The 25,760-nt window shown below is 37.4% G+C and overlaps 1 protein-coding gene across 1 annotated transcript in view; it reads right to left on the reverse strand.

The window, feature by feature from the left end:
* ADGRB3 (adhesion G protein-coupled receptor B3) overlaps positions 1–25,760 on the reverse strand; it is a gene marked incomplete at both ends in the record, with an annotated part of 785,802 nt that overhangs the window by 31,979 nt on the left and 728,063 nt on the right. Inside the window, 7 exons of the mRNA XM_082855783.1 lie at positions 426–521; positions 11,388–11,559; positions 11,885–11,983; positions 16,231–16,316; positions 19,212–19,278; positions 21,591–21,660; positions 24,331–24,481. Of these exons, the coding sequence (XP_082711909.1) occupies positions 426–521; positions 11,388–11,559; positions 11,885–11,983; positions 16,231–16,316; positions 19,212–19,278; positions 21,591–21,660; positions 24,331–24,481 (741 nt within the window). The remainder of the gene's footprint in view (positions 1–425; positions 522–11,387; positions 11,560–11,884; positions 11,984–16,230; positions 16,317–19,211; positions 19,279–21,590; positions 21,661–24,330; positions 24,482–25,760) is intronic.

The following is a 25,760-nucleotide window of genomic DNA, read 5'->3' on the forward strand; positions in this document are numbered from 1 at the left end:
CAGGATGCTGGTTTCCTTGCTCTGGAGTGCGGCTCCTCTGAGGAATCTGAATGGGAAGCAAGGCGAGAACCACTTCAGGTCTTGCTTTAAGACCAGATGTGCAGGTACCATCCTGTTCTGATCTGTAAACAAACATGATCCTATGGACACACTGTTAACCCTAACTCTGTGTGAGGATGAACACACCCCCTGGTGTCACCCAGAAACTCCACCCTCAACACATCAAGGGTCCAATAACAGATCCAGGACTCCTAACCAGTCCAGACAGAACCGTCATCTGGTATCAGGGTTCCAAGCCTGTGACCGAACTACAGTCAACGTCATTCAAAATGGAATTTTGATACTATTTCACGACTAAGAATATTTGCTTATTCCCTTGGGAAATCATGACTGCATGAAGACTCAGAGGGGAAGTAAAAGCTCACCATGATCTGAGCATGCCCGTTAGGAAAAGGGCTGGAAGAGCCCGCATTGATTGGGTCCTGACAGTTTCTCAGTCGGCATCTAAATGCATCTTGAACCTGTGAAAAGAGGACAAACATCCATTTTCTTCTCTCTTGGTAATGACCAGATACTGTCCATATTGGCAATTGACTGAGAAAACCATTATCACTGTTTTTATGATCCAATACCCGTTTTGTTTACTTGGTGCACCTGGACTTTGGTCCATGCCCAGGGAATTCATCATTTACCAACATCTGTAGAGGGAGGTGCTGGGAACTCCTCAGCTGTCCCGATGCCTGTGTCTGGCTCAATACTAATCATTCTTGCCAGACGGCAGGATTATTTCCACTGCTACAAACAATATGCCTGTCTTTCAAGGGGCATTTACTATTCGGTATGGCATAATCTTCACAACAGCTTTAAACATTGGGAAAAAATGAGATGACTCAATGATCTGTTGACCAAAATTGATCTGGGATTTTCCTTTTATGTCTTATGTAATGCATATTGGGGAGACCATTTCTTGTCTTGCTTCAAGTACTATGTGCCCTTATGTGCAAACAAAACAAAACAGAACAAAAAACCCCACACACAATGAAACAAAAAGGTAACAAAAACTACTCTGTTCCTGGTTGATTCTCGTGGAAAAAAAAAGGCCACTTAGCAAAGCCGAACTTCCTTAATATACATTCACAACTGGATTCTGAGCAAAGAACAAACACATCACAAGGAAATTCGAAGAACGTTAAATCCTTTGTTAAACAGCACATGGATAAACCTGAATAGATGAATAACAAACACACAAATCAGCCGACAGCTACTCTGACGTCATGGTGCCTCTGTGTCTGCTGGTCCGTCCACCTCCTGCAGCTCATTAGGCCCCTAACGAGCTTGCCGGTGGGCATCACCATAAGTCAAGTCAATGGCAACGTCATTTTACTAGTATTTTGCTTTTCTGACTTCACATTATTGTTACTCCCCTCCTTGTTTATTCTAATCTGTCTTATCGGGTTACCAAACAAAGCACAGATGATGTGGCATTCCTTCTATTCTCCTGAAGCACCATTGTAGGGGCCACCAAGGGAAACATAATGATGTCCAGTTTTGCAAAGCATGTGTATAAAATATCCTGTCACTTGTTGTGAGATGTGCATAGTTTATGTATTGGCCATAAAAAACCCTGAGCCTATTAAGCTGTTTTCAGCTCCTCTCACCCATTTCAAAAATTCGTTAGCAGTCTGTTTCCCAAACGGCAAGATGTGGAAAGTGACATGAAGTTTAGTTACCACCACTGAGCCCTGGCTGCAGTTCCATCATGAGACCTCTGCCCACGTGGTGGATTTCTCCCCTCAGATTGTGATCCTGGTGATGCAACCACTATGGCTGTGAATTAAGCGGGGGGTGGGCTCCATATTCTCTGACCCTTCCATTTTCTGATTCTAATATTTCTTTTTTTAACCATTTTTTAATCGAAGTATAGTTAACTTACAATGCTGTGTTAGTCTGTTAGTCTCAGGTGTACAGCAGGGTGATTCAGTTATACATATAATATATATATATATATCCTTTTTCAGATTCTTTTCTGTTATAGGTTATTACAAGAAATTGAGTTCCCTGTGCTATACAGTAGGTCCTTGTTGTTCATCTATTTTATCTATAGTAGTGCGTATATTCTAATATTTCTAAATCTGAAACTTTCTGGAAAAAAAGAACAGGAGTTGTCTGATACAACTGGGTGAGGTAATTTCTTATTTCCTCTTTCAGACACATCAGTAAAAGTTCAGACTCAGTGAAATTTAGTCTGATCATCTTTTCCTGAAGAACTGGATGCATATTTGGAAGTAATTCATCCAGCTTCTCCCTTGGAGGAGACATGGCATGGACAAACTAGACTCTTTAGAAACGAATGCTTCTTAGATTAAGAAGTCATAGCTGTGAGACATAAAGCGATACAATTAATAATCAGAATATCATTATACACTAGGGTAATGCGTCTCCTGTTTGCCAGATGATCTCTGTTTCTGTTACACAGAAATTTGCATTTGGGGAAAAACTCTAAGAAGGTATATCTGTTTCAGAAGAAAAATTCTAAGAACTAATGTCAGAAAAATAGGTACTTGCCAATTTTCTGTTTGTGCCCCGAGGCAACTGTTAAAGAAGCACACACTTTACAAAAGAAGATAAATAATGTGTTAGAAATGTTGCCTTCCAGGAGCTTGTCACATGAATTTGTTTCAAATCTGCTTCTGAGCACCAGCACCCATAAAATATGAAAGGTGGCCCTTGGTAAAACGAAACATTAACTCTTGTTCACCAGCCACTCTATTTTCAGGCCTTCAGAGTGCAGTTGTCAAGGATATTTTTGTCTGACAATGAAATACGGAAAAGCAACTCCTGTCAGATTCTCTTCAAAATCCACTATCTGATTGCTTGAAGGAGATATAAAAGAAATCTCTTTTTCATAACACACACATACAAAATCGATACCTTAAACTACCAAACTCCCAAATATGACAATGGATTAAGGGCATTTCCATACTGGAGAATGATGTCAGCTCCATGAATCAGTCAATGCTAGTCACAAGAAATATAAAACAGAAAAGCATAAAAAGTCTACAGTAAATTCAAGGTCATTTTACTGGTCATATAAATGCCATGATTTAAGTATTGGATTCTCTGACACTTTTAGTGCCTCTGTTCCTTCTAATTCTGAAAGATTTGCAGGAGAAATTCTTCTGTTTGATTTAAAAAAAAAATCTTAAAAATACATTCAGGCAATCTAGCTGAACTAGCCTTAAATATTTATCCAGCACTGACAGGGAAGCATGATTAGACTAGATTTTGTACTGTGTACAATTATCACAGAAAAGGGTGTTTCAAGCAGGACAGTACCTGGAAAATGCATCTGCAGCTATTTGAAAACATTTTGATAACTAAATGAATGTTCTATCAGGTAAACAAAGAGACTTTTATCTTTGGTGAACTAATGTGTATTGTACTTATGGAGAACAACTAGAAGTTTTAAAAAAGCAAGTCTACAAGGACCTTAATTCCGAACAAGGAAAAAGCATAAAAACAAACAAAAGACAGAATCTTGACCTCGCTATTGCATGCTGAAATTAAAACTTTCTGTGCCCAAAGGAGCATTTACAACACTGGCCAATAATAGTCTTGGTGTCTTTCTTGCCTTGTGATTAAGACTGAAGAAAAATAACTGTTAGAAGATGCAGATATTTACTATTTAAGCTCCTTAAGCTGACTGACTGTGGAGAACCAGTCACTTATTTGAGGTTCCAATTTAATTTAAAATTTCTTTTTAGATATTAAAATCATTATACCTGAATTCTTCCAATATCAATCATGTTTTAAACTTATGTAGGACCAGTAAATACAATTTTTAAACAAACCCGTCTAGAATAATTAAACATTTAATACCAATTTTGGCACAGTTAAAATCTAGATTTCAAAATGTCCTCTTTTTATAATACTCTGCCATAGATCTTCCACCTTGACGTCAGACAGAGGGTTAAAAAGTATCGGGGGTGTAGCAAAGAACTGATATGTGAATAGCCCTGTAATATTTAGGAGACTTTAAGGAAACCTGGTATCATGTTGTGAAATAAAAAAGAGTGGCAAGAAACATCTCCAAAAATAAGGTGAGGTGAACACAATAAGCTAACAGGTTGTCTTCTGAAAGGATCCTGCCAGGCACCACCAAAGTTATCCCGACCAGATCCTGCTGGGGCTGCTCTAAAATCTCTTGAAAAAGCTATCAACCCTTTTCCTGTGGACAGATTCCTGGATGAGACCAGAGTTCAAAGAGGTCCACAGGGCGTGTCTCTCTCCTGTCCCTCCCCTAGGGACAGTGATTCGGTTCATCTCAGCAGCCGCCAGCGAGAGCTTCTCTGCTGGTCCCCGCTCCGACGACAGCTGGCAATGTCACTGTGAGAGTCGGTGCCAGATTTAGAGATTGCTGGGGAAGAGCAGGGAGCATTGCTTGGCAGTGCTGCAATTCAGAGGAAGCTTCAGGAGAGAGCTGCACTGTTTGAAACAGGCTCTGTATTTAGCTACAGACCCCAAAGCTTCACCTTTTAAGAAGACAGCTTTACCTCCAGTTTTTCTTCCTGACTTCCCAATTCCAGAAGATCATTTTAAGCAAAGAAAAGAAATAAAGTTACATTCTTGTGATTTTTTTGATTGTTAGCTTGGGAGGAGAGAAGTTTCTTAAATGTTCTGGTTATTTTCTAAATCGAATATCGACTATTGTTTCTATTGATTCACATCTGTACAAATGGCTTTTTAATTACATGAAATTTCATATAATTTCACCATTAAATGAACAAGGGTGTTGTCAATTTCATGGGTCTAATACCAATTCACAGAAGCACCATGAATGACTACACACTATTAAAATATTATTTGACCTCTCTGAGAGCAAGGGAAATGAACAAAAATGGTTTGTCATTTGCTATATGTGGAAGGGAAAATATGGACTTCGGTCCCAACTTTCAGTCCTAATGATGTTCTATCGGAATTCTCTAACACCTAAAAGATCTTTCACTTAGTCTCAAAATTCTCACAGCTTTTACTATTTTTTGTATCAGATTTGGGGGTCACATAAGCTGCCCCAGACAGCATTTCACATACAGGATCTGAAAAAATGTAACAGTATTTCTTCGGCATGCAGGAGAGAAAAGAAGGAAAGGGAAGTCATACACCAGCCACCTCCACCCATGCCTTCACCGAAGATACTTCATCATAGCCTCGCGCCATCCACGTCAAGGCAGAAAATAAAAACCTAACTCATGACCTCTTATTTCTTTTATTAATTTTAAAACTTTACTCCAAACATACTCAACTTCCTGTCACCAGCTTAACACTGTTGCAAGCTGGGATCCTGGGGTCTGAAGAGAGAGAGAGGTGAGATTTGCCCTTTCATGCAGGCAGGCACTTGAAGAATTTTGGGTAACAGTAAGCCATGGCTGGATGCTACCTGGCGACATGCCAGAGTTTGCCAATCTCTGCCATGAACTCTCTGTGTCTTAATTTGTTCACTGATGCCATTGTACTAATCTGACTTCATGCTTTTGTTAACCTCCTGTATGGAGTTGGAGAACCACGCATGCAGATTAAGATGGGTAGAAATATCCATGACATAATTGCAACTATGCTCCAATTAGGAAAACCTAATCTGGAGTGAGATATAAGACTTATATTTTCCTGCCTAAGAGGTGAGATGACTATTGAGTGAAGGGAGGCTGGTGATTTCTGGGGAAAAGTATAGAGGGTTTTATATGGTCCTTCCTTGGGTCCTGTCTACGCTCCTATTTAAAGGCACTCTCTGTGCTTCCTACCCTCTGTTCCGATTAAAATCCAGCTTTATTGCGGTAGCTTTAGCCATCCTCCCACTTCCAGACACACATTCTATCTTATTAAAAACAAAACAAACAAAATCTTTAAATGTATTTCTTTTGAAAGCTTCAATTCAGCCCGACCAAGGTAAAGCTCTTAGCAACCCACCTCACTCTCCCTTTAACCCAACTTCCCTCTGAGCAAGGACGAGGACCCTAACGCTCCCCACCCTGGGCAACTCACCCACCTTCTAAAATCTATTCTTCACGACACACTGTGGCCTCTCACCAAGGCCGCTGCACACCCCAAGGAGAACGCTCTAAAACATCACTTAGTGCCGTGCCCTTAAATGTCGTCAGTTCTGTCTTTCTCTTGGTGCTGCAGTCAGAGCCACTAAAAAAAAAAAATCTCTCCACTTGTTTTATGCCCCCATGTGCCCCAGGTGGTCTCAGAGGAGAGTCAACTCTCTACCACTCACCACAGGCTTCATTTCTTGCAAGTCGTATGCCCGGGACCCTCTCTCCGTTTTCCTCCACTTGAAACTTTCGCTTTCTTAATCAGGACCCCGTTAAGTTCTGAAGTCTCCTATCACCCACTCCCCCATCTTCAAAACCCACTGAAGCCCCTGCTCTTCAGGGGGCTGTACCATGTACCTTCTTCCGTGGTCATGAGTCCTACCTAAATTCCCTGTAGATCAAGCTGGGAGATTCATGCAACTCTCCATCTGAACTTTTTTATATGCAATACGACCTCTTTTCAAATTGCTCTCTAGTTATTTCACCACTGCTGGCCTCCTTTACGCTTTAAAATGATTTGGGGAGAATATTGGTTTTACATGAGACAGCTAAGGAGGCTTGTCTGCTTCATATGATCACTGTCATGTGTTTGTAAATAAGTTTGTTTATCTGTATTTTTATGAAAACAATAAGATGAAATGGGACATTGACAGAAAAAAAAAAGGTGGAAGGGAGTGGGAGAAACAGAAAGAAAGAAAAGAACTGTTCATGTTTATTTTAAGCATTTGTTACAAAATCACTTCCCAGGTTTGGATGAAACTTCTGGGACCTCCTCTGGCGGAGCTTGGCTCTCCTGCCAGCGCTGGGGAAAGAGAAAGATGAGCTTGGCCCTGTTACTGATGTACAGAGCAGCCCTAGGATCCTCACATACCGATACAACAAAATTATCCATTTAAGTACTTTCCTTTTTCCCTTCCTTCCAGTGAAGGGGTTTTATTGTAGCTTATTTTGTACTACAATCTTGTTATTTTACCCCTCTGACATCAAGCTGCCCGACTGTCTTAGAGCCAGGCAGAGCCAGAGACAGGAGAGATGAGAAGAATGTACAGGCACCAGGAAAGTGGTTTCCTAGCAACAGGAACTATTTCAAAGCTTTCATAACTCTTGTGCAGTTAGAATTTCCATAGCAATGTGGAGAATAGTAAATAGTAGCTATGTCGCTATGTGCATGCTGCAAATGAATTCTTCTCAAGAAATGATGGCTAAATGAAGGAAGCACCTATATTTGTTCTGTTAGATCCTGTCTCATTACGTATGACACATATTAGTTTCCAAGATCTAGGTTTGTTGCTGAAAGTAATGTGGTGTGATAAATCAGATGGTTTAATTTTTAAAAATATTCTTATTCCCTCTTGGTGTTTGCACTTCTGTCAGTGACATCTGTTAAAGCAATTCAAAAGAGAAAGGGACTTCAGAAGAAGACCCTGTACTTCAAGAATAAACATTTTATGAAACTGAAATATTAAGATATCAGCTCTGGAGGTCACAACAAACTGATAGTCAAAGAATCAATTTGCTTTTTTAGAAAAGTGGAATATAATTGAGTTGAGATGGTAGTAGGATGATCCTTTCTCCTTCCCCTCCTGACTTGAAATAATTTAGGTTTTCTAATTCGAGCCACTGAAAGCAAAGCCACTTTTAAAATGGATGAAGCCCCACACACATCACATTCAAAATGCCACAGTTACAGTATTTCATTTCTTTTCTCCTTAAACTGCAAGGCTCTCTTCCCCTCTGTGCAGACCCACCTGCTTCATAGAAGACTGTAAAAGTCAATATGGGTAAAGTCTTTTTCTGTTGTTTTATCTTTGACTTTTTTTTTTTAACATCTTTATTGGAGTATAATTGCTTTACAGTGGTGTGTTAGTTTCTTCTGTATAACAAAGTGAATCAGCTATATGTATACATATATTCCCATATCCCCAACCTCTTGCATCTCCCTCCCACCCACCCTATCCCACCCCTCTACATGGTCACAAAGCACCGAGCTGATCTCCTTGTGCTACGCGGCTGCTTCCCACTAGGTATCTATTTTACATTTGGTAGTATATATAAGTCCATGCCACTCTCTCACTTCGTCCCAGCTTACCCTGCCCACTCCCCGTGTCCTCAGGTCCATTCTCTACATCTGCATCTTTATTCCTGTCCTGTCCCTAGGTTCCTCAGAACCATTTTTTTTATTAGATTCCATGTATATGTGTTAGCGTATGGTATTTGTTTTTCCCTTTCTGACTTCCTTCACTCTGTAAGATAGAGTCTTAAGTCCATCCACCTCACTATAAATAACTCAATTTCGTTTCTTTTTGTGGCTAATATTCCATTGCATATATGTGCCACAGCTTCTTTATCCATTTCTCTGTCGATGGACACATAGGTTGCTTCCAAAGCCTTTTGAATTCATATTGGATGAATCATTAAAGACTACAAACAACCATTTTATGTTAGTATGTATCAAAAATACACAGAAACAGAAATATGTTTATCTGTACCCAGTCCCTTTCTAAATTGAAGGAAATATTCCTTACATTGCTTATACACTTTTAAGAAAGAAAAAGACCAGGGAATTCCTTGGCAGTCTAGTGGTTAGGACTCTGCGCGTTCACTGCCGAGGGTCCGAGTTCAATCCCTGGTTGGGGAAATAAGATCCCACAAGCTGCATGTCACAGGCAAATAAATAAATAAATAAATATTTAAAAAATAAACATTTAGCTTAGATACTGGCATACAGCAAGAACACCATAAATATTAAACAAATAAAAAGAAAGGAAAAAAAAGTCCATACAAATTATCTTGAATTATTGTGACAAAAATATTTTAAAGTGAAGAAAGCAGTAGAGATAAAACTGTATTCCTAGCATCTCCTATGGGATTATCAAGTAGATCACTAGATTTGAGTCATTATACAATATGTTACAGGTAGCTATTGAGACTATTTGCTTTGGTCTATTTTTATGAGATGTTTGTTCACAGGATATAGCAAGGATATGGAAAGATGCCTTATTCTCCTGGACTGTGGTTAATGCTAGGGTAGTGTGATCACAGGTAATATGAGATAGACCCATTGCTAGCATCGGGCAACACACATTTAGAAGGTCAGAAAGAATTTCTATGAATTCAGTGAGACATCCTTATGATGTGGTCTTTGGGATTTGCAAAATTTAAACAGGGTTCTTTTGGTTTTTCGGTAACAATTGCCACTGAGGAATTCTGAGAGACTTGCCTATAGCTGAAATCTGCTCTGTGTATTTATAGCACTGTTACAGGGTATTTTTAAGGGTCAATGAAAAAATACTAGATATGCAAGTTTCCATTTCAGTGTTGGAATGAGAGACATGACACTCTGCTATTAATTTATCAACTATAAAATTATTCAATTTGAACTAATCATTGAAAATGCAATAATAACAGGGCCAATATCCATAGTCTTATTCCTAATAAATACAGAAAATATAGATTTACAGACACCTATTTAACAGAAGCATTTACTATATGATTTAATTACCCTTAAATCATGTTTTTGATAATTATTAGTCCAATTAGCAAGTATGGGAAAATTCTGATGGGATTGAATTTTTGTGCCAAATATTTTTCTTCATGTAAGCAGCACAACTTTGCTAATCAGCCAACAAAATATCTGTCACTTTAAAACCTGAATATTTTGATCATAGCCCAAGGCTTTTTAGAGAGCTTATTTCTGAAGAAAAAGAGAGGCTTATTTAGAGTTGGGCTATTTTTTTCCTCTTTAACACCTAAAGTATTAATATCTTCTGAAAATCTCATGCAGATAAATCATGGATCTTGCTTACAGCCCACACTATTCATCCTTAATCGTCCATCAAAAATGTACCATGTGTCTACACACTTTGAACAATTTTGTTACATAAACATATTAGAGATAACATTAACATATTAGACATAACAGTAACACAGAAGACTCTCAGGATAGTTACGGTCGGAGAAGAACATAGCTCAATTTCTTTTTTAACTTTTAAGCAACTTTGGTCTATAAAAAAATCAACACTTGGAAGATTTTTAGTGCTGATATTCTAGGTAGAAATTTGTGATGTCTTGGTAACAAAGACCTAGATCAGATTTTTTAAGTGATGAAATCCCCCCTTCCCCTTGCAATGTGAAATCATTCTTCTGTTTTCATTGTTTCTCATCATACAATGTTCTTGGAATACACATGTGGGTTTATTGCTGACATCTGTATTATACTAAAGTAGCTCAGAAATACTGTTCTCCTCATCTGGTAAATGAGGTAAAAACCTTTGCTTACCAACACTCATCAATGTGAAAGCTATAGGATGTGTACTCAGATGCGCATGTGTCTTTTTGCAATGTGCACATCACAATAAAGTTCTCAAACAAGCTAGATAATGTGAAATGACAGTGGAGACCATCTTCTCAAAATTACTAGCATGGCACTGTGTCACTGTGTGTTTTAGTCACCACCGTCCCCAGAGTAAATGCTCAAATGATTCCTAAACCTTGTAAACACCGTATTGGTGCTTGCAAGCACTCGGAATAATTGTTGCACCAGTTGGAAAACAATATTTTATCCCTAAACAACTCAAGTCCGAACTCCATCACTGATCTTGATGGATTTGGTGCAGGTTAGTGTCTCATGAAGGATGACTTCTTTCCTTCACTGCTGCCAACAAACCTCACCAGGACCTGGAGAAGTACTGTGATTATAGACCTACAGTCCTTGGGGACAATTACTGCCCAATCATGCTCCACTGTGTCCATATTTTGTATTTTCTGAGCATTGACATCCATATCAAAATCATCCCCTTTGAGTAACCTTAACCGCACCTTAGTACAGAGACAAAAGAACCCCTCGTTTATCTTCAACATTTTCTTTCTAAAACAAAGTCTGTCAAGTATGAGGAATCAGGTTATGCTGTGTGTAGAAGCATGAGTTAAGGAACAGGTTTAAGAAATACCATCGCAATTACATTTTAGGTACGCCGCCCATGCTCTTATCTACACCTATGATTGCATCATAGCCTCTCTTGAACCCACTGTCCCTGGCTCTTGGCACCTCTGGCTGCGTTTTTCCTTGCATCATCCCATCTGTTTTAATCTGTCACTTTCAGAGTCCAAGGAGCCCCCTTGAACTTTGCCTTTGCCTTTTCATTTCTCTTTAGCGTTGACTCCCAAACGATTGTCCTTAGAGGAGACCAGCTTTAACCTGAAGATCAAGTTATTAAAAGAAAAGATCCTATTTGTTAACATGGAAAATACTCTTCTAGGTATCATTCTTCTCTCTTGCAGAATGATCTTTCTCACCTCTCTCCGGAGAATGCAGTGGACCATGACAATCACAAAGCCTTGCAATGAATCAAACACAGCAAAAAGTATTTGAAACAAGATGGAGCGTTTGTCTGTCATGGCCAGAACTGCAGACATCCACGTCAGAGCCAGAAGGGGCAACACCACACAGGAGCTCCAAAGAGACGCCCTGTTGGAACACAGAGGAAGCGGCATTACGTAGCTGCACATACGTATGCCCCAGGCGATAACCAAACCCCAGTTCAACAAAGCATTCTTGTAGGTGGCACCAAGACATTAACTTGGAAACCACAAAGCAGATAACATTTGATAGTTTTATTTATTTTTTGATAAAGAATCCCACAATCGTTACAAAAACCGTTGCAAACTATAAATATTTAAGTATGCTCTTAGCTCTAATATTAGCAAACATGATTTTTTTTTTCCATCGTAGCATTTTCTCACATGCACGGTAAAAGATTTGTCACAAGAAGATGTAAATGATTGGGACTAACATGGCGTTACTGGCGGTGGTGGCTGACAAAGCTGTTGTTGAAACTACTCCACACTTGGCACATTTGAGCGTCAAACCGCTATGAGGCTCACTCATCTGACTGCAAACAAACAGAACACCCACAAAAAGAACAAAATATTGAATTGTCACCAAAAAAAAAGTTGCCACTGCAAGTTAGCTTTTAAATACGATTTCATGCAGAAAAGTATATTTATCAAAGAAGAATGCTCTCTGTCGTGTTAAAGATGCATTTACACTACACATTATTTTTGTAACATTCACCGCTTAATAATATGGGCCTTTGTTACATGAGAAGCATATTTCCATAATTTACACCATAAATGGCCCTTGTGTCTACAGATCAAAGTTGCCCAATACACTGAGTTAAACAAAAGCATGTGTTTGTGTAGACATACAGTGAAAACCCTTTATTCAGACCCTTGATAATCAAACAGGTAAGGATTCCTAGCTTCAAATATTTTCAGTGTCACTTACAGAAGACACATAATATCAATTAAAACCTTCTGAAATGTACACATGTATCTCAGAAGTCCAATATAGGGAGATATATATTTTAGGCTTTTAGTCATTTGTGGAAGATGTAGTTTTTATCTCAACATATTCATATTTGGAAATTCTTATAGCATCAATGTACTGTCTATATTTTAGGATGATCTGAATATAGGGGCTGATGAAATTTGATGAAATATTAGTTGATAATAAAAAGAGTGATAGTTTTCTGCTTTAATAAAACACATTTAACATAGTCACCAAGTTCAAAATATTCTTTCTGCTCATTTTGTCATAGACTCCAATAGCTTTTAAATGGTCTATTCAAGTCTAGAGGATATTGCAGGTAAATTCAGATTCAATCTATTATCTCACAGAAGCAAAGTCACACTACGTAGAAAAACTTGACACATTTTTCTTTAGAAAAAAGTCCTTTGAAAATGACTCATTTTTAGAACCCTATAGTTTTAGGAAAAACCAAAAAGAATTACTTGAATCAAATTTCAAAACACTTTAAAATAATTTTCTGTGGTCTCTTGTCCATTCCCATGTGATGTTTATGTCTAAAATATAGGTTTGCCCAGTAGGTTTTTCAAAAAAATAATATTGTGGTGGGCCTGTATTACTATGTGTAAAATAAAAATGGCAGAACAGAGAAAGTCATAAGGGGCTCCTAATTCAGAAAGTCTGGTTTCTTTCAAAGACGTGCCTTCACTGTTGAATTGCACTTGGATGAGATGATAAATCTGAAAGCTATTAAGTAAATTGACCTGTAGATCCCGTGAGAAAAATCAAACCTCTCAGAGTTAGATACGGGGGTGGAGAATATGATTCTAAACCGTTCACTTTACTGTTTCAACCCAGGGCATATGTACTAGACACAGGTGTCCAGACTTTTCCAAATAAGAAGTAATAAGAGTCTACCCAGTTTGGTTCATGAATGCCCCAATGGCCGGTGTGTGTGTGAAACTGCTCCCAGGAGAATGCCTAGACAAGTGGTCTCCACAATATATACTTTAAAATAGTAGATGAGAAAGTTCTGTTGCAGAAAAAAAAAGAGAAAATAAAATATTTTACTTGAGATGTTCTAAAAAGACACATGTCATTGTATCTTGTTTTCATTCTTTCCAACTATCATTTTATATAAGATGTGTTGATATTTGCAATAAATTCCCCCTTGGTAAATACACTTATGTATCAGAAAAAGTTAATCTAGTTTGGGTATTACAAAACTTGTCAAACTATTGTACTATTATTTAAATATTCATTTACTCATTCCTTTATAAATCTTTACTGAGCATAAACTATATGCCTGGCAGTTTCTAATAATTGATGATAAAAAGAAGAAAGGGAATAGATAGAAGAAGTAGATAAAATGGGAGGAGGAACATCTTGGTACCATATTTGATTCTAAATAAATAATAATGTTTCAAAAGAAACACTTGTTTTATATATATATATGTATATATATATATATATACACAAACAACCTGAAATGGTCAATATTTACAATTAGGGAGATCAATTGTTAAGTTAATCAATTAGCTTCCTGCCCAATGTTTCTTTAGATAATTCTGATTATTTGTTCTTCACTGAAGTCTTTATTACTGGTCCCACTGCTTCTCTGTGAACTAAAAATTAGCTGCAAATACTCATATCTTCTAAAAAAAGACATTCAATCACACTTTGGAATAGAGAGCAAATTTCAATCTTTAAGCTAAAATAAGATTTTCTACTATAGAAAAAATATTTAAGCCTAGAGTCATTAATTTGTTAATAGTCCTTTTCTGCTTTGGACAGTAAGCAGCATTCTGCTTCTACAGCTTGTATTAACATCATCCCTATTTCTCCAGCAGTGGCCTTTGTACCAGAAAAACAAAACAAAACAAAAAACTGTTTGACTCAGTTTTTCCAGTAAAACAGGTGTAACTTCTAATGATATTTTTAGAAATAAAGGTTTAAAAATTATTATGTAGATTGAAATGGATAATTTCTAAATTCATAATATGACAATGTTGTCATTTCTCCTAAACCTATATTATCTCTTCCAAAGAGCTATGTGAATCGAACTGGATGTTACGTATAAAATAATCAAATGAGAAAAAAATTCTGACTGAGTTTAATAAATCCTTAGCATTAAGCTCATTCTGATAATCTCGTCTCTTTTTCTGACTGCCGTGTCAGGAATGGTAGAATGATTGACAGAAGTTCAGGGTCCTTTGCAAGCCAGCTGTGCAGCTCGGTTTCTTCATTTCACCCATCATAACAATAGCCACCACCTGCTGAGTGAGTGCTTGCTATTTGCTAGAAATTCTAATGAAAGTTTTATACACATTGTATTTCATAGACTCTATTATGAGGCGAGAGTTATTATCCCCACACACAGCTAGGAAACTGCAGAGCTAAATACTGAGCGTGGATTTCTATTTTATTTTAAAGCTTTATCCTAACCACTAACCCACTCCACACCCCAATTAAAAACAATAATTATACAAGTCTACACCACTAGTGGCAGAACTGAGTTTCTATATCCAGTACCCAATATGAACAATTTATTCTAACATGATTAATCTAGGCAAGAAATAACTGAAGTAGCTATTGCTCCAATTCTAACCATACGTCAGACTAATGAGTAATAGTGTGACAGTTTCAAGTTCACATGGTATAGAAAGCTCAGTGTCTGTACAAGTTCAAGTCTGTCTATTTCAAGTTGCTTTAGAGATTCATCTGAAGTGAAGACAGTCTCTAGATAGGAAGAGATCCCCCCTCAGAAAGGAGCCTCCAATGATGTTTTTATTCATCATTGCAAGTTCTAATGCTTGATATGAATGATATCCAATTTTATACTGAAAGCCATTAAACCTAGTCTTTTACTAGGAAAAAAAACTGCCTGGACTATCTTGTCTTATAAATCATTACATAGATTATAAATACACAAAGGAGTTGAAATTCCCACCAGTCAGTGATAAAATACTATGCCTATTAAAGAATACATAAATTATTAAAGAAATGAGAACAATTAAGGGTTAAGTTTTGAATGAAAGTACAGTCAAACAGAAAGGAGAAAGCTATAAACTTTTTATAAAAAATGATACAGAGGGAAACTCAAAGGCATTAATATTTCATTCAAGTTTTTACAAATTTATATGAGCTAACAATATAACCTTAAAAAGCTGCTATCAACCTGCTCATGAAATGTTATTAAGTCATTAGATATGGTGATATTACAATGGCAGTAAAATTAAAGGACATGCTTTTCAAAATTTTATAAGTGGTTAAAATGTGCAAGTGACAATTATGAGTAACTCTTTGTAGCAAGTTATAGTGAACATGTCATAAAAATGAATACATATGATAAGAATAGTGTTTCAGAAGTGATTATTTCAAGTGAAGACTTTTTCTGATATATACAATGAATCAAAGAAAATGTAATATTTTGCCCTCCTAAGGTTTGCTGGTCCTGATTCTCTTGTGTCCCATACTGAAATTATGTTCAATCTACCCTGCTGTCCTTTGTGACTAAATCTAGGAGGTCTTTGGAAGCCCACACCCCAGGACAAGAATTTCAAGGCTAGCCTTAACATTTAATCTTATCTTACAAAGAGGCAATATGCACAAACAAATCCAGATTTTCTTAACGGTCTTTTTAATTATTTTCAGATTTTGGTCCCACCTCTTTAGGAATAGCCCATTGGAAACTTGAATGACAGAATCTACCATACACACCAGTTTGTCAAGAACAAAATTCAAGGCACGGTCAAATGCAGTCGGTGACCTGGGATTGGAGTATGGGACGCACTGGTAAAGACCCTTCGAAATCCACCAGTTGCAGCTTACCCGGCTCTGTGTTTCAGCTTTCTATCTAGGATCCCATCTCTTGAAACAAGTTTATTAAATACCAAAATGCCAATCACCATGTTGACCTGTCAAATAGAAACAAAGGTTGGCCTTTCAATGATATGGAAGGGGATCGGGTCCCTGATTTTTCCTGAAAACCCACTTTTATCCATTCACAACCTCGGCAGAATTATATACTCACAATGGTAGTGATAGGAAGCACTTCTCAAATATTTTACAAGTGTGTAAAGGAAAATGGGACACTTTAACAGTGGTGTTAGTGTCTGTCTCTTAAAGGATTCTCATGAGTTGGAAAGGTGTGTGACCTTAATGTTTTAAAGTGCATTAAGCACATTTAATTTCTATGCTTTGCAGCTTACACTGAGGAAATTAACATTCAACTGCCGAACTTTTAAATTGCCATACTATGCCAAGCTGGCATTCTTCTCTCTGAGTCATCCTTGAATAAAATAAATTGGTTAATGAGTTTTACCCTATGCCTGGGAATCAAAAGACTTTGTCTCGCAGTGTGTGGCTAGGGTGAGCCCTGGCATCCAAAGGTGCTAAGGATTTGTTGTTGCTCCCAGCTGGGAGAACAGAGTGCCTCAATTCTGCACAGTGTGCAGCTATTTCTCCCATGAGGTAGGGAGCATTTTAATGCACCATGCTTTTCTAGACAAAGGAGAAAGCCTCTTCAACTCAGCAGCATCCTTTAAGATGTACACTAACACTAATTTTTACAACGTGCTCTATTGAACCCTTCTCAGCCTTTCCTAAGACTCTCTCACCCACTCAAAAGGCCTTTTGCATAATACAGCTGAAATGAAATCACACATAGTTGTCTTTCTCAAGTCAAATTGTAAAAAGCTGTAGAGATTGCTGTGGTCTATTTTTCTTTAAAGATTTATTTATTATTTATTTATTTATTTAATTTATTTTTGGCTGCGTCGGGTCTTAGTTGCGGCATGCAGGATCTTACGGGATCTTCCACGAGGCATGCAGAATCTTTCGTTGCCGCGTGCAGGTTTTCTCTCTCTAGTTGTGGCACGCAGGCTCCAGGTTGCATGGGCTCTGTAGTTGTGGCACGCGGGCTCTCTTGTTGAGGCGCGAGAGCTCAGGAGTTGTGGCACACGGGCTTAGTTGCCCCGCGGTATGTGGAATCTTAGCTCCCTGACCAGGGATCGAACCCACGTCCCCTGCATTGTAAGGTGGATTCTTTAGCGCTGGACCAACAGGGAAGCCCCACTGTGGTCTATATGTAGCAGCTTTATTCTAAGAGCTCCCGGTTCTCTAACCTACCAGAGCTTCCTGATAAAGGAATCCAGTACAATGCTGGAACCAAGATAGATAATCAAGGAGAAATATTTTCTCCTTTTTGCCTTCCTGCCCCTCACCCTCCATGGTCAAAAGCATCTTGGTGCGACCCCCAATGCAAATGGTGAAGCCTTTACACTGAAACTAGCCGTTCACAAAACTTCTGTTTTAAATGAAGCAGGATGACCAGTTAATAAAAAAAGAAACTTCCACTTCTCCAACATGCTTTGGGCAGACGGAACATAAAGCTGAAATCTGCTGAATGACTGGTGTAAGGAAGATCCAAAGCACCCGTGAGGTAAGGACTTAGGTGTCACTCTTCATAGCTTCCTTACAAGATGCCATTTGATCAAGAGAAAGAGTTACTCATCTTTGTACGTCTATTATTTGAACTAAAAAATAGAAAGTGTATTCCCTGGATTCTATTTCTCTACAATTTAATCATGAGGGAATTCATCACCACTCCAAAGACCTTTTATCTTTCAATTATACACATACTTTTTGTTTCTTCATTTTAGGGTTATAGGTATGTTAACCTAGTAGCCTAGGGAAATAATTCAATTGATTACATAAAAATTTAATGCAGCAGACAAAAATGTGTGCAATACTTTCATTTTCCCTATGCTCTTCTAACCCTCATGCCTAGATTTTCTTTTTCTTGTGAATCACACACAGTTCCTGCTCTCTGTTATAATTTAGAGGCGGAAGAACAAGCTTTACAGGAAGAGAGGTCACGCAGAGTTATTAAGAAAGATATTGCTAGCTTCCAATTTATTGAATGAACTGTTCAAGAAACCAAAGGGTAACTTTTCAATTAGAAATCTAATTGTACAGCGAAATGGATCTTTGTATTTCATTCAGATTGTTTCTTTACTCTCTAACATTTTTCAAAGATTTATTAGGCAAGAAAGATTTGTAATCAATAAATTCAGAGAGAGAGAAAGAAAGGCAGATTAGTGGGAAATTTTCATGTTCCTATAAACAAACATGTAAAGGAATTATTTTCTGATTCAGAAAAGAAAAATTTGTAAAACTTATGCATAACATATGGCAGGGTTCTCAACTGGGGCCAGGGCCGGGGTGTGGGGGAGAGTTTTGCCCCCAGAGAACATTGAGAAATGTCTGGAGACATTTTCTGATTGTTAACAACTGAAGGGTATTATTGGTATTTAGTAGGTAGGTGCCAGGGGTGCTGATAAATACACAGGACAGCCTCACAACAAAGAAATGTCCAGCTCAAAATGTCTGCAGCACGGAGGCTAAGAAACTTTGACCCATGAACATATATTTTCTTGTTGCTATTTGGTATTAGCCACAGTTATTATTATAACTATTACACAGTTATGTAGCTCGTACAGAGTAGTGTTAAGCTGAAATAATAATGATGAAATTCTATACATTAATGAGGAAGAATTTACCAAAACTTAAACTTCGTCACAAATGTGAAATTCCTGTAAGAGAAATCCCACACTCCCACGTTTAATTCTTCAGCCTTCAAAATAAGAATATTTTAGCGTAATAAAGGACTGAATAGCAGTTAACATTCAAATTTAAGCAAAGATTCATTGAACTTTAACATTTCTACACAATACGGAAGTGTCTCTCTAATGGAAACGAGGTAACCTTCCTTTGCTAAGAAAACAAACTAAGTTGATTTCGGTGTTTACCAGGACAACAGCAGCTGCGGGTCCCACAAAAGCGTAGAGCAGTCCTCCTTCAAGGGAGAGCCAGCAGCTGAAAATAACATCAGATAAAAACTAACAAAAATTAGTGATAAGGGTTAAACCACTAGAGTGTGATACAAATAACTTGGAATTTTGGCATATTTCAAAGGTTTGTAGTTTAAAAAAAATAGCACAGAAGATGTGGAAAAAAGCTAAGATTAGCTCATTTAGTGAGTAAGAAATACTATATACCTCTCACAGAAAAGATGCTTTGATTATAAGGTCTTACTGTTGGGCAGTTAAAACATTTTAGACAAATTACTCTTGCGGTGAGATTTTTATACTGACTTTCAGTACAAAGGTGATGATTAAGTTTTGTAAAATGCTGCTTTACATCCATTATGGAATTTTTCAAATATACTTTGAAGCAAGAACAGCATGTTTTTAGAGTCTTATATGTGCCATTTACCTGTTCTTCTTTGAGGCCACTGAGATAGTGGGAGACATTGGTTTAAAAGCCATCATTGCAAAGAATGGATAATCTACATTTTGCATGATTTTTTTTTCTTCTAATTTTACTTTTTCCTAGGCTACTAAAAAAAATCACTGAAGATAAGCTTTTGAATAAAAATAAATACAGCTGTGTTTGTTTCAATTACTAGCTTCACCAAGAGAGGCAGGTTTGCATTGATAGAGACATGGTAACCACTTAGGTAAAAACACTCATTCTCTCATAGCAGAGGGCTGTCAAGAGGTCCCCTTGATGCAGTCATGCCCACCATTTCATGCACTTGTCTTTGACCTCTGATCCTTTCCGTATTATTTCTCAGTCCTCAGAATCAGCAGACTGCCTCCAAAGTGACCAACAATCAACAATTAACTATAACTGTTCTCTCTCTTCTAAGAACTTTTCTATATTGGCTGTGGTGGTGGTTACATGACTTACGCATTTGTTAAAACTCACAGAATTATATACACTTAATAAGATGAATGTTACTATGTAAATCAGTGCATGCGTGTGTGCATGCGTGCGTGTGTGCGTGGATTCGAAGTCTGCATCTAGTTATTGCTCCTTGGCCATAACAGTGGATAGATAAAAGTCTACTTTTCCACTTTGAGGTCGACGATTTAATATCTATTTTAAAAATAAAATACCTGGAGAAAAAGCCCTTAGTCTGATAGAATGCTTCAGTTTGGTGTCTCTGAGACTACTACTCAATTTCTACTGCATTTTTGTGTAAATTCACCTTCAAACTGATACATTCCTCATCGTATTGCATTCATTGTTAATCATACACTCCTTGAAAATTGGAACTGTGCCATCTATAATCCTACTTCTTTCCATGTCCCCAACATGGTGCCTTTCAAAAAGAGGCATGCTACTGTGAAAAGCAATAGCTTAAAGGTAATGGTGCTGTACTAGGACTGCTCTACAGCATATGCTACCAGGGAGTTTTTCTGTACTGTCGATTGCATAAGAAAAGCAAGTGCTCTGATGACATGAGTTCTTGCAATTCTTTGGAGGTTTCTTTCGGGTGGCAGGTGAAGTGGTGTCTTTTGGCACACTCTCCAATTGGATGTACCCACCGGAGGGCCTCATTAGCAACAATCCCTATCTCAAACCTGAGCACAGTTAAACAGGACATCTCCCTTTAAGACGTATGCCTCTAATAAGATGCACATCTCTTTCCTCATTTCTCTACTGTCTCCTCAACTTGAAAGAGCAGATGAAGTAAAATATGAAAGTGCATTGCTTTACATTTGAAATATTAAATGTAGTCTTGACTTATAAATTCCCTCATAGAATGTTATAAGTATTCCAGCTCTGATTAGGGTGGGCTGATGCCACATCCCTTTTTCTCCCTTCTAATTTCTTCCACAGCCCAGGAATTTTCTAGTTTGGAGTCTATTGATTCCCTGACCTACAGGTTTCAATATGCATTACCCTAACATAGCAACAAAACTTGAACTAACGTGACATAATTTGGTGGCTACCAGTATATACTATCATCTGTGAAATCAGAAGCTCAGATCAGAATCATATTCTAAAATGTAAACATGTCAAGGTTTATCCAGTTCTTTAAAAAAGGTATCTGAGATTGAACATGCAAAGTAAATATTGAAATATTTTAGAAATTAAGGACGCTGGTCTTACAAAGACATGGGAGACTGAAACAAGAATTCTGAGCAGTCCTGCAGCATTTAATGTTTAACTTTTGTGCATTTAAGCCACTTCCATCATTCCTCAGTAATATGACTTATACCGTTGTTAATGACTCAGTGATAAAGTGCAAGCCATCAGCAGTGCCAGCCAAGACTAATGAAGCATATTTGATGATTTACTTAATAATAAACAAGATTTGTCACTGTGGACGGACTTACTAGTGATCAGTGCCATATCCTTTTGTCCTGGTGAAGCCTACTGATGTGGCCACCACTAATGCTGGTAAACCTGCAAGAAAAGCATTGTCACACTTCACATTCAGCTGCAACCACTGTGCACATTGGCTCAAGCAAAGCCAGAACAAACTTGGAGTGCTGAAATTGGAGAAACTACCTTCAGATGAATCACTTCATAAAGTATGTTTCCATTACAAAATTTCTTCCAAGTACAAAAACATGAGTACACCAGCTGGGTTTTTAAGTCAGCACATTTCTCTGATGTTGCTAGGTTACCACCGCATTTGACATGGGTTTAAAGGAAACTCATAACAGAGATTTAGTATATCTTTTGTTTTTTTCCCTAGGGGTTTACACTCTTATAAAGGAAATTTATATTTATAAAATCAGAAAGGCAAAAAAAGGATGTTCTGGTGTGATGGAGTATCACAGAAATGGAACATTCAGTTGGCCTCATATCGATCCACAACAAGTTGTACTTATAATAAGATAGAAAAAATAAATCACTTACTTCTTTATGATTTACTTATAATAACAAGAATGTAGGAACAGGGTTAAGGGCTCGAGGAATTGATTTTTAGCCTTCCTGCCCATACTCCTTTAACAATCCTGAACAAAGTTCAGGGAATTTATGCCAGTTTTTCTTCATGAACCTCTAGGTAGGTATCACTCCGGACAATACTTAGTCCCTCTTGGCATTCAAGTGCCTGCATTCCTGCACCAATTCCGACCTGACATCTTTCAGTTTATGTTTCTATGAATCATGCTTACCTTGCTCAAGTTCAATGGAAACTCCCTGTTTTTGGCGAATGGAGTCCAGTCTAACTTAATGGTTTACCCGGTCATGCCTTTTTATCAGGAAGACCATGTTTGTGTTTTCAGGTTGAAAAATCCATCATCTTCCTGTGTCCCCTCCATCCATCTTCTTTCTTCCTATCATTTTTTCTTATTCTCTTCTGGGAATCTTCAAATGACATCACCTTCCTTCACGAGGTTTAAATGATGGGAAATGTAAAGAGCGCCTCTGAGGAACACACCATGTTCTTTTAAACAAATGCTGGTCTCTCCCTCTCTCTGCATATATATGATATTATATGTATGTGTATATGTATATATCTCTCTGTGTATATATATATATATATGTGTGTGTATACACACATATATATATGTACACACATATATTTGTAAATATATGTATGTATATAATTATATGTATAATGTCTCTTCCTCTCCCTTTCTTGTCCTCCTTCTTCTCTTCCTTTTTCATATAGTTGACCTTTTTGATTGACCAGACCGAGTGTGTTAGAAAAAAATTCTCTTCTGGGTGCTAGCTGAAGAGCTAATAATCTTCATTCCATACAATTTAGATTTAAAAATTTTCTAAATTATTATGTTGCCCTTTGCCGTCATGAAACTCATATGCCACTATTCTGCCCACTCCCAGACCTCCTGACAGTCTAGAACCATTGGTTTAGCTTTTTTGCTACCCAGAGGAGTTTAATATTAGCTGTCATCCTGGAGACCAGCTGTGCACCCTCCTCCTCAATATCATCTTTGGTAATGATGTTAAATAAGGTAGCTAAGGTTCCTGAAAATTGCTACTCTTTATACTTCAAGGAAAGTCTTCATTTCCCTGCATACTGTAGTTCTTAGACCTAATCAATTCCTGATTCAACTTTAGAAGGTCTTTAACATGAAATCCAGACAAAACTTTTAAGAAACTGTAAGTACATTACATTCTCCAATCTCTTCTTAATGGTTTTCCCATTTCCCTGTGCAGACATGACATCCCCTAGCTGAAAACTGATGGATAATCCTCGTGTTCTTGGTCCTATATTTTCCAGCATGAATTATTTTGGTATGGTAATAAGTCCACTTATTTCTAATTTTTCAGGGTCCCTCTAGCATCCTATTCTCCAGTCTTCTGGTAATTAGGCATTTCTTATATATTTGGTCCAAAATTCTCCAGGTTTTTTAGTGCAGGTCTTTTGAAACTCAAAGGCAAATAAGACAAAATCCTGTTTTTTTCCCTAAAACTAGTTTCTTAAGTGAATTAAACTAATTAATTAATTAATTATAATTAAATCAATTTATTAATTCCAATTAAACATTAGAATTGGTCTTTTGAAATGTATAGGTCTTCCAGATGTCCATTTCATAAGTCAATGTGACAGAAACTTTTCCTAATGAAGAATTAATTCATCCTCAGCCCATCAGCAATTCTGTGTTTCCTTTGAGCACCCCATGGACTAGCCATGAGGTTTCACTCACGGTCTGAACAGCTTTCTCCTGTGACGCGAATAGCTCTATTGAAATGGAGTCCTCAGAGTTTTCTTGTGGGGAGTACAGTACATGGTTAGTGTACATGACTAGAACATCATGCTTTGAGCCCTGAACATCTTAAGACATTTTGTGTTTCCAGAACCTATTAGTAGAGAACACTTTGATTCCTTGTCTGTAGATACCTCAGCTCTCATTTCCTACCACGTGGGCACTATTGATTATCAACTGACCAGCTACGTGGTCATCTAATATTCACTCCTTTTTAAAGTTCCAAACGCTCAAAGAATGTTCAAATATGACCAGCCTCCTATATTTCCACTTCCTCATATCAAATTAGACAAAGTAGCCTGGGGATAATCACACTCTCCGGCTTCATTCATTACAGAAGTGTTCAAGGTCATTTTAACAAGAGCACGAAAGGGAATATTAATATGCTTACCCCATCCAAGGCACAAAAAGCGTTTCCTTATAAGCCGCGTCCTAATTTTTCCAGTTACAGCCATATATGATTGCCACGCCTCAGTCAAAACCCAACAGAATGAAGCCAGGAAGAAAAAGTGCAAAAATGCAGTGGTGGTTGTACAGATGCTCTGTGGAAACAGAAAAGACTCACACTTAATATGCGGGCATCACATGTCCTTCAGAAGGTTGTTAATCTCCAACCCATTGCTTTTACTTCAAAAATCTACCTCTGCTTTGTGACAGAGTAATTATTTACAGAAATTAGAGACCCTGGAGTCTTTATGCTGTACATTATCTATGATAGAAAAAAATGTCCTAATTCCACTTGTGTGTTCAGTTTTTTATGAGGTGAAGCCTGAATGTAAATTTAAACTCTAGGGAGATTTAAATTAATACTTTATTTGAATTTTTTTCTTGAAACATAATTATGGGAATGATCCTTTCTTTGGGTTAATTTAAGTTACAGACATCTTACATAATTCTTTTTGGTACATTCTTTATCCTTCCTTTTTAACCAATAATGCTTTTTTGTATTATCTGTTGATGTTAAGATTATATCGCCACAGCCTTTCAAAAGAAAAAAATTACTATGCTTTTTTATACAAGTGTGATATTCAAGGTGTAAGGGTAAAGTACAAAATGAGGTCTGGCTAATAGCCTAGAAAAAAATAGCATACGTATTTCAAAGCACTTAATACATTGCTTTGTGTTATTACACTATAATGTGTATCCTAATCAAATCATTTTGAAAAGCTAACCAAGTCACTGGCAGTACACAGCCATGATTTCAGAGATCTTTTTCTTTGTGCGACTTAATTACTTAAATGTGCCACCATTAGTTACTTGTGACTCATCTGCCAAGATGAGCAGCTTCATTTTGGTAAAGGCTGCTACTTACTTCACTACTGGTATAATTTCTTTGTGTAAATCTTGTTAAAATGCCAGTCTTTATAAACCAGTCCCAGTAAGCAAACTAATTTCTTCCTTTGTCAGTTTCAGTCTTGCTGTTTCCAAAAATTGAAAAAAAGCAAAACATAGAGAGCTACAAAAAAAATCACTAAAAACTCATAACAAAGAAATAAAAATACAATCCCCATCCTCCCATCTCCATTCCGATCCACTATAGCAGAATATCTTTAAAAAAATTTAACCCAAATTATTCAAATTATTTGTTTATTCTTTGGAAATTCACCAGATGTTAATTTCGCTTTTCAGTTCTTTTAATCATATATAAAAAAACTTTACCATGTTTATCTCACCAGGTTGATTTAATGAGGAGGGATAATGTACAGATGCTGAGTAGGACTGTGCTAGGCAGATGGCAACTGCTTAATCGATTATGAGTATAATCATCATTTTTTTAAGTAGTACTAAAAATGCTGTTACCATTTTTCAGCATGGGATTCC

The sequence above is a fragment of the Leucopleurus acutus genome, assembly GCF_964270905.1.
Source record: "Leucopleurus acutus genome assembly, chromosome: 15".
In the NCBI taxonomy this organism is placed as follows: Eukaryota; Metazoa; Chordata; class Mammalia; order Artiodactyla; family Delphinidae; genus Leucopleurus; species Leucopleurus acutus.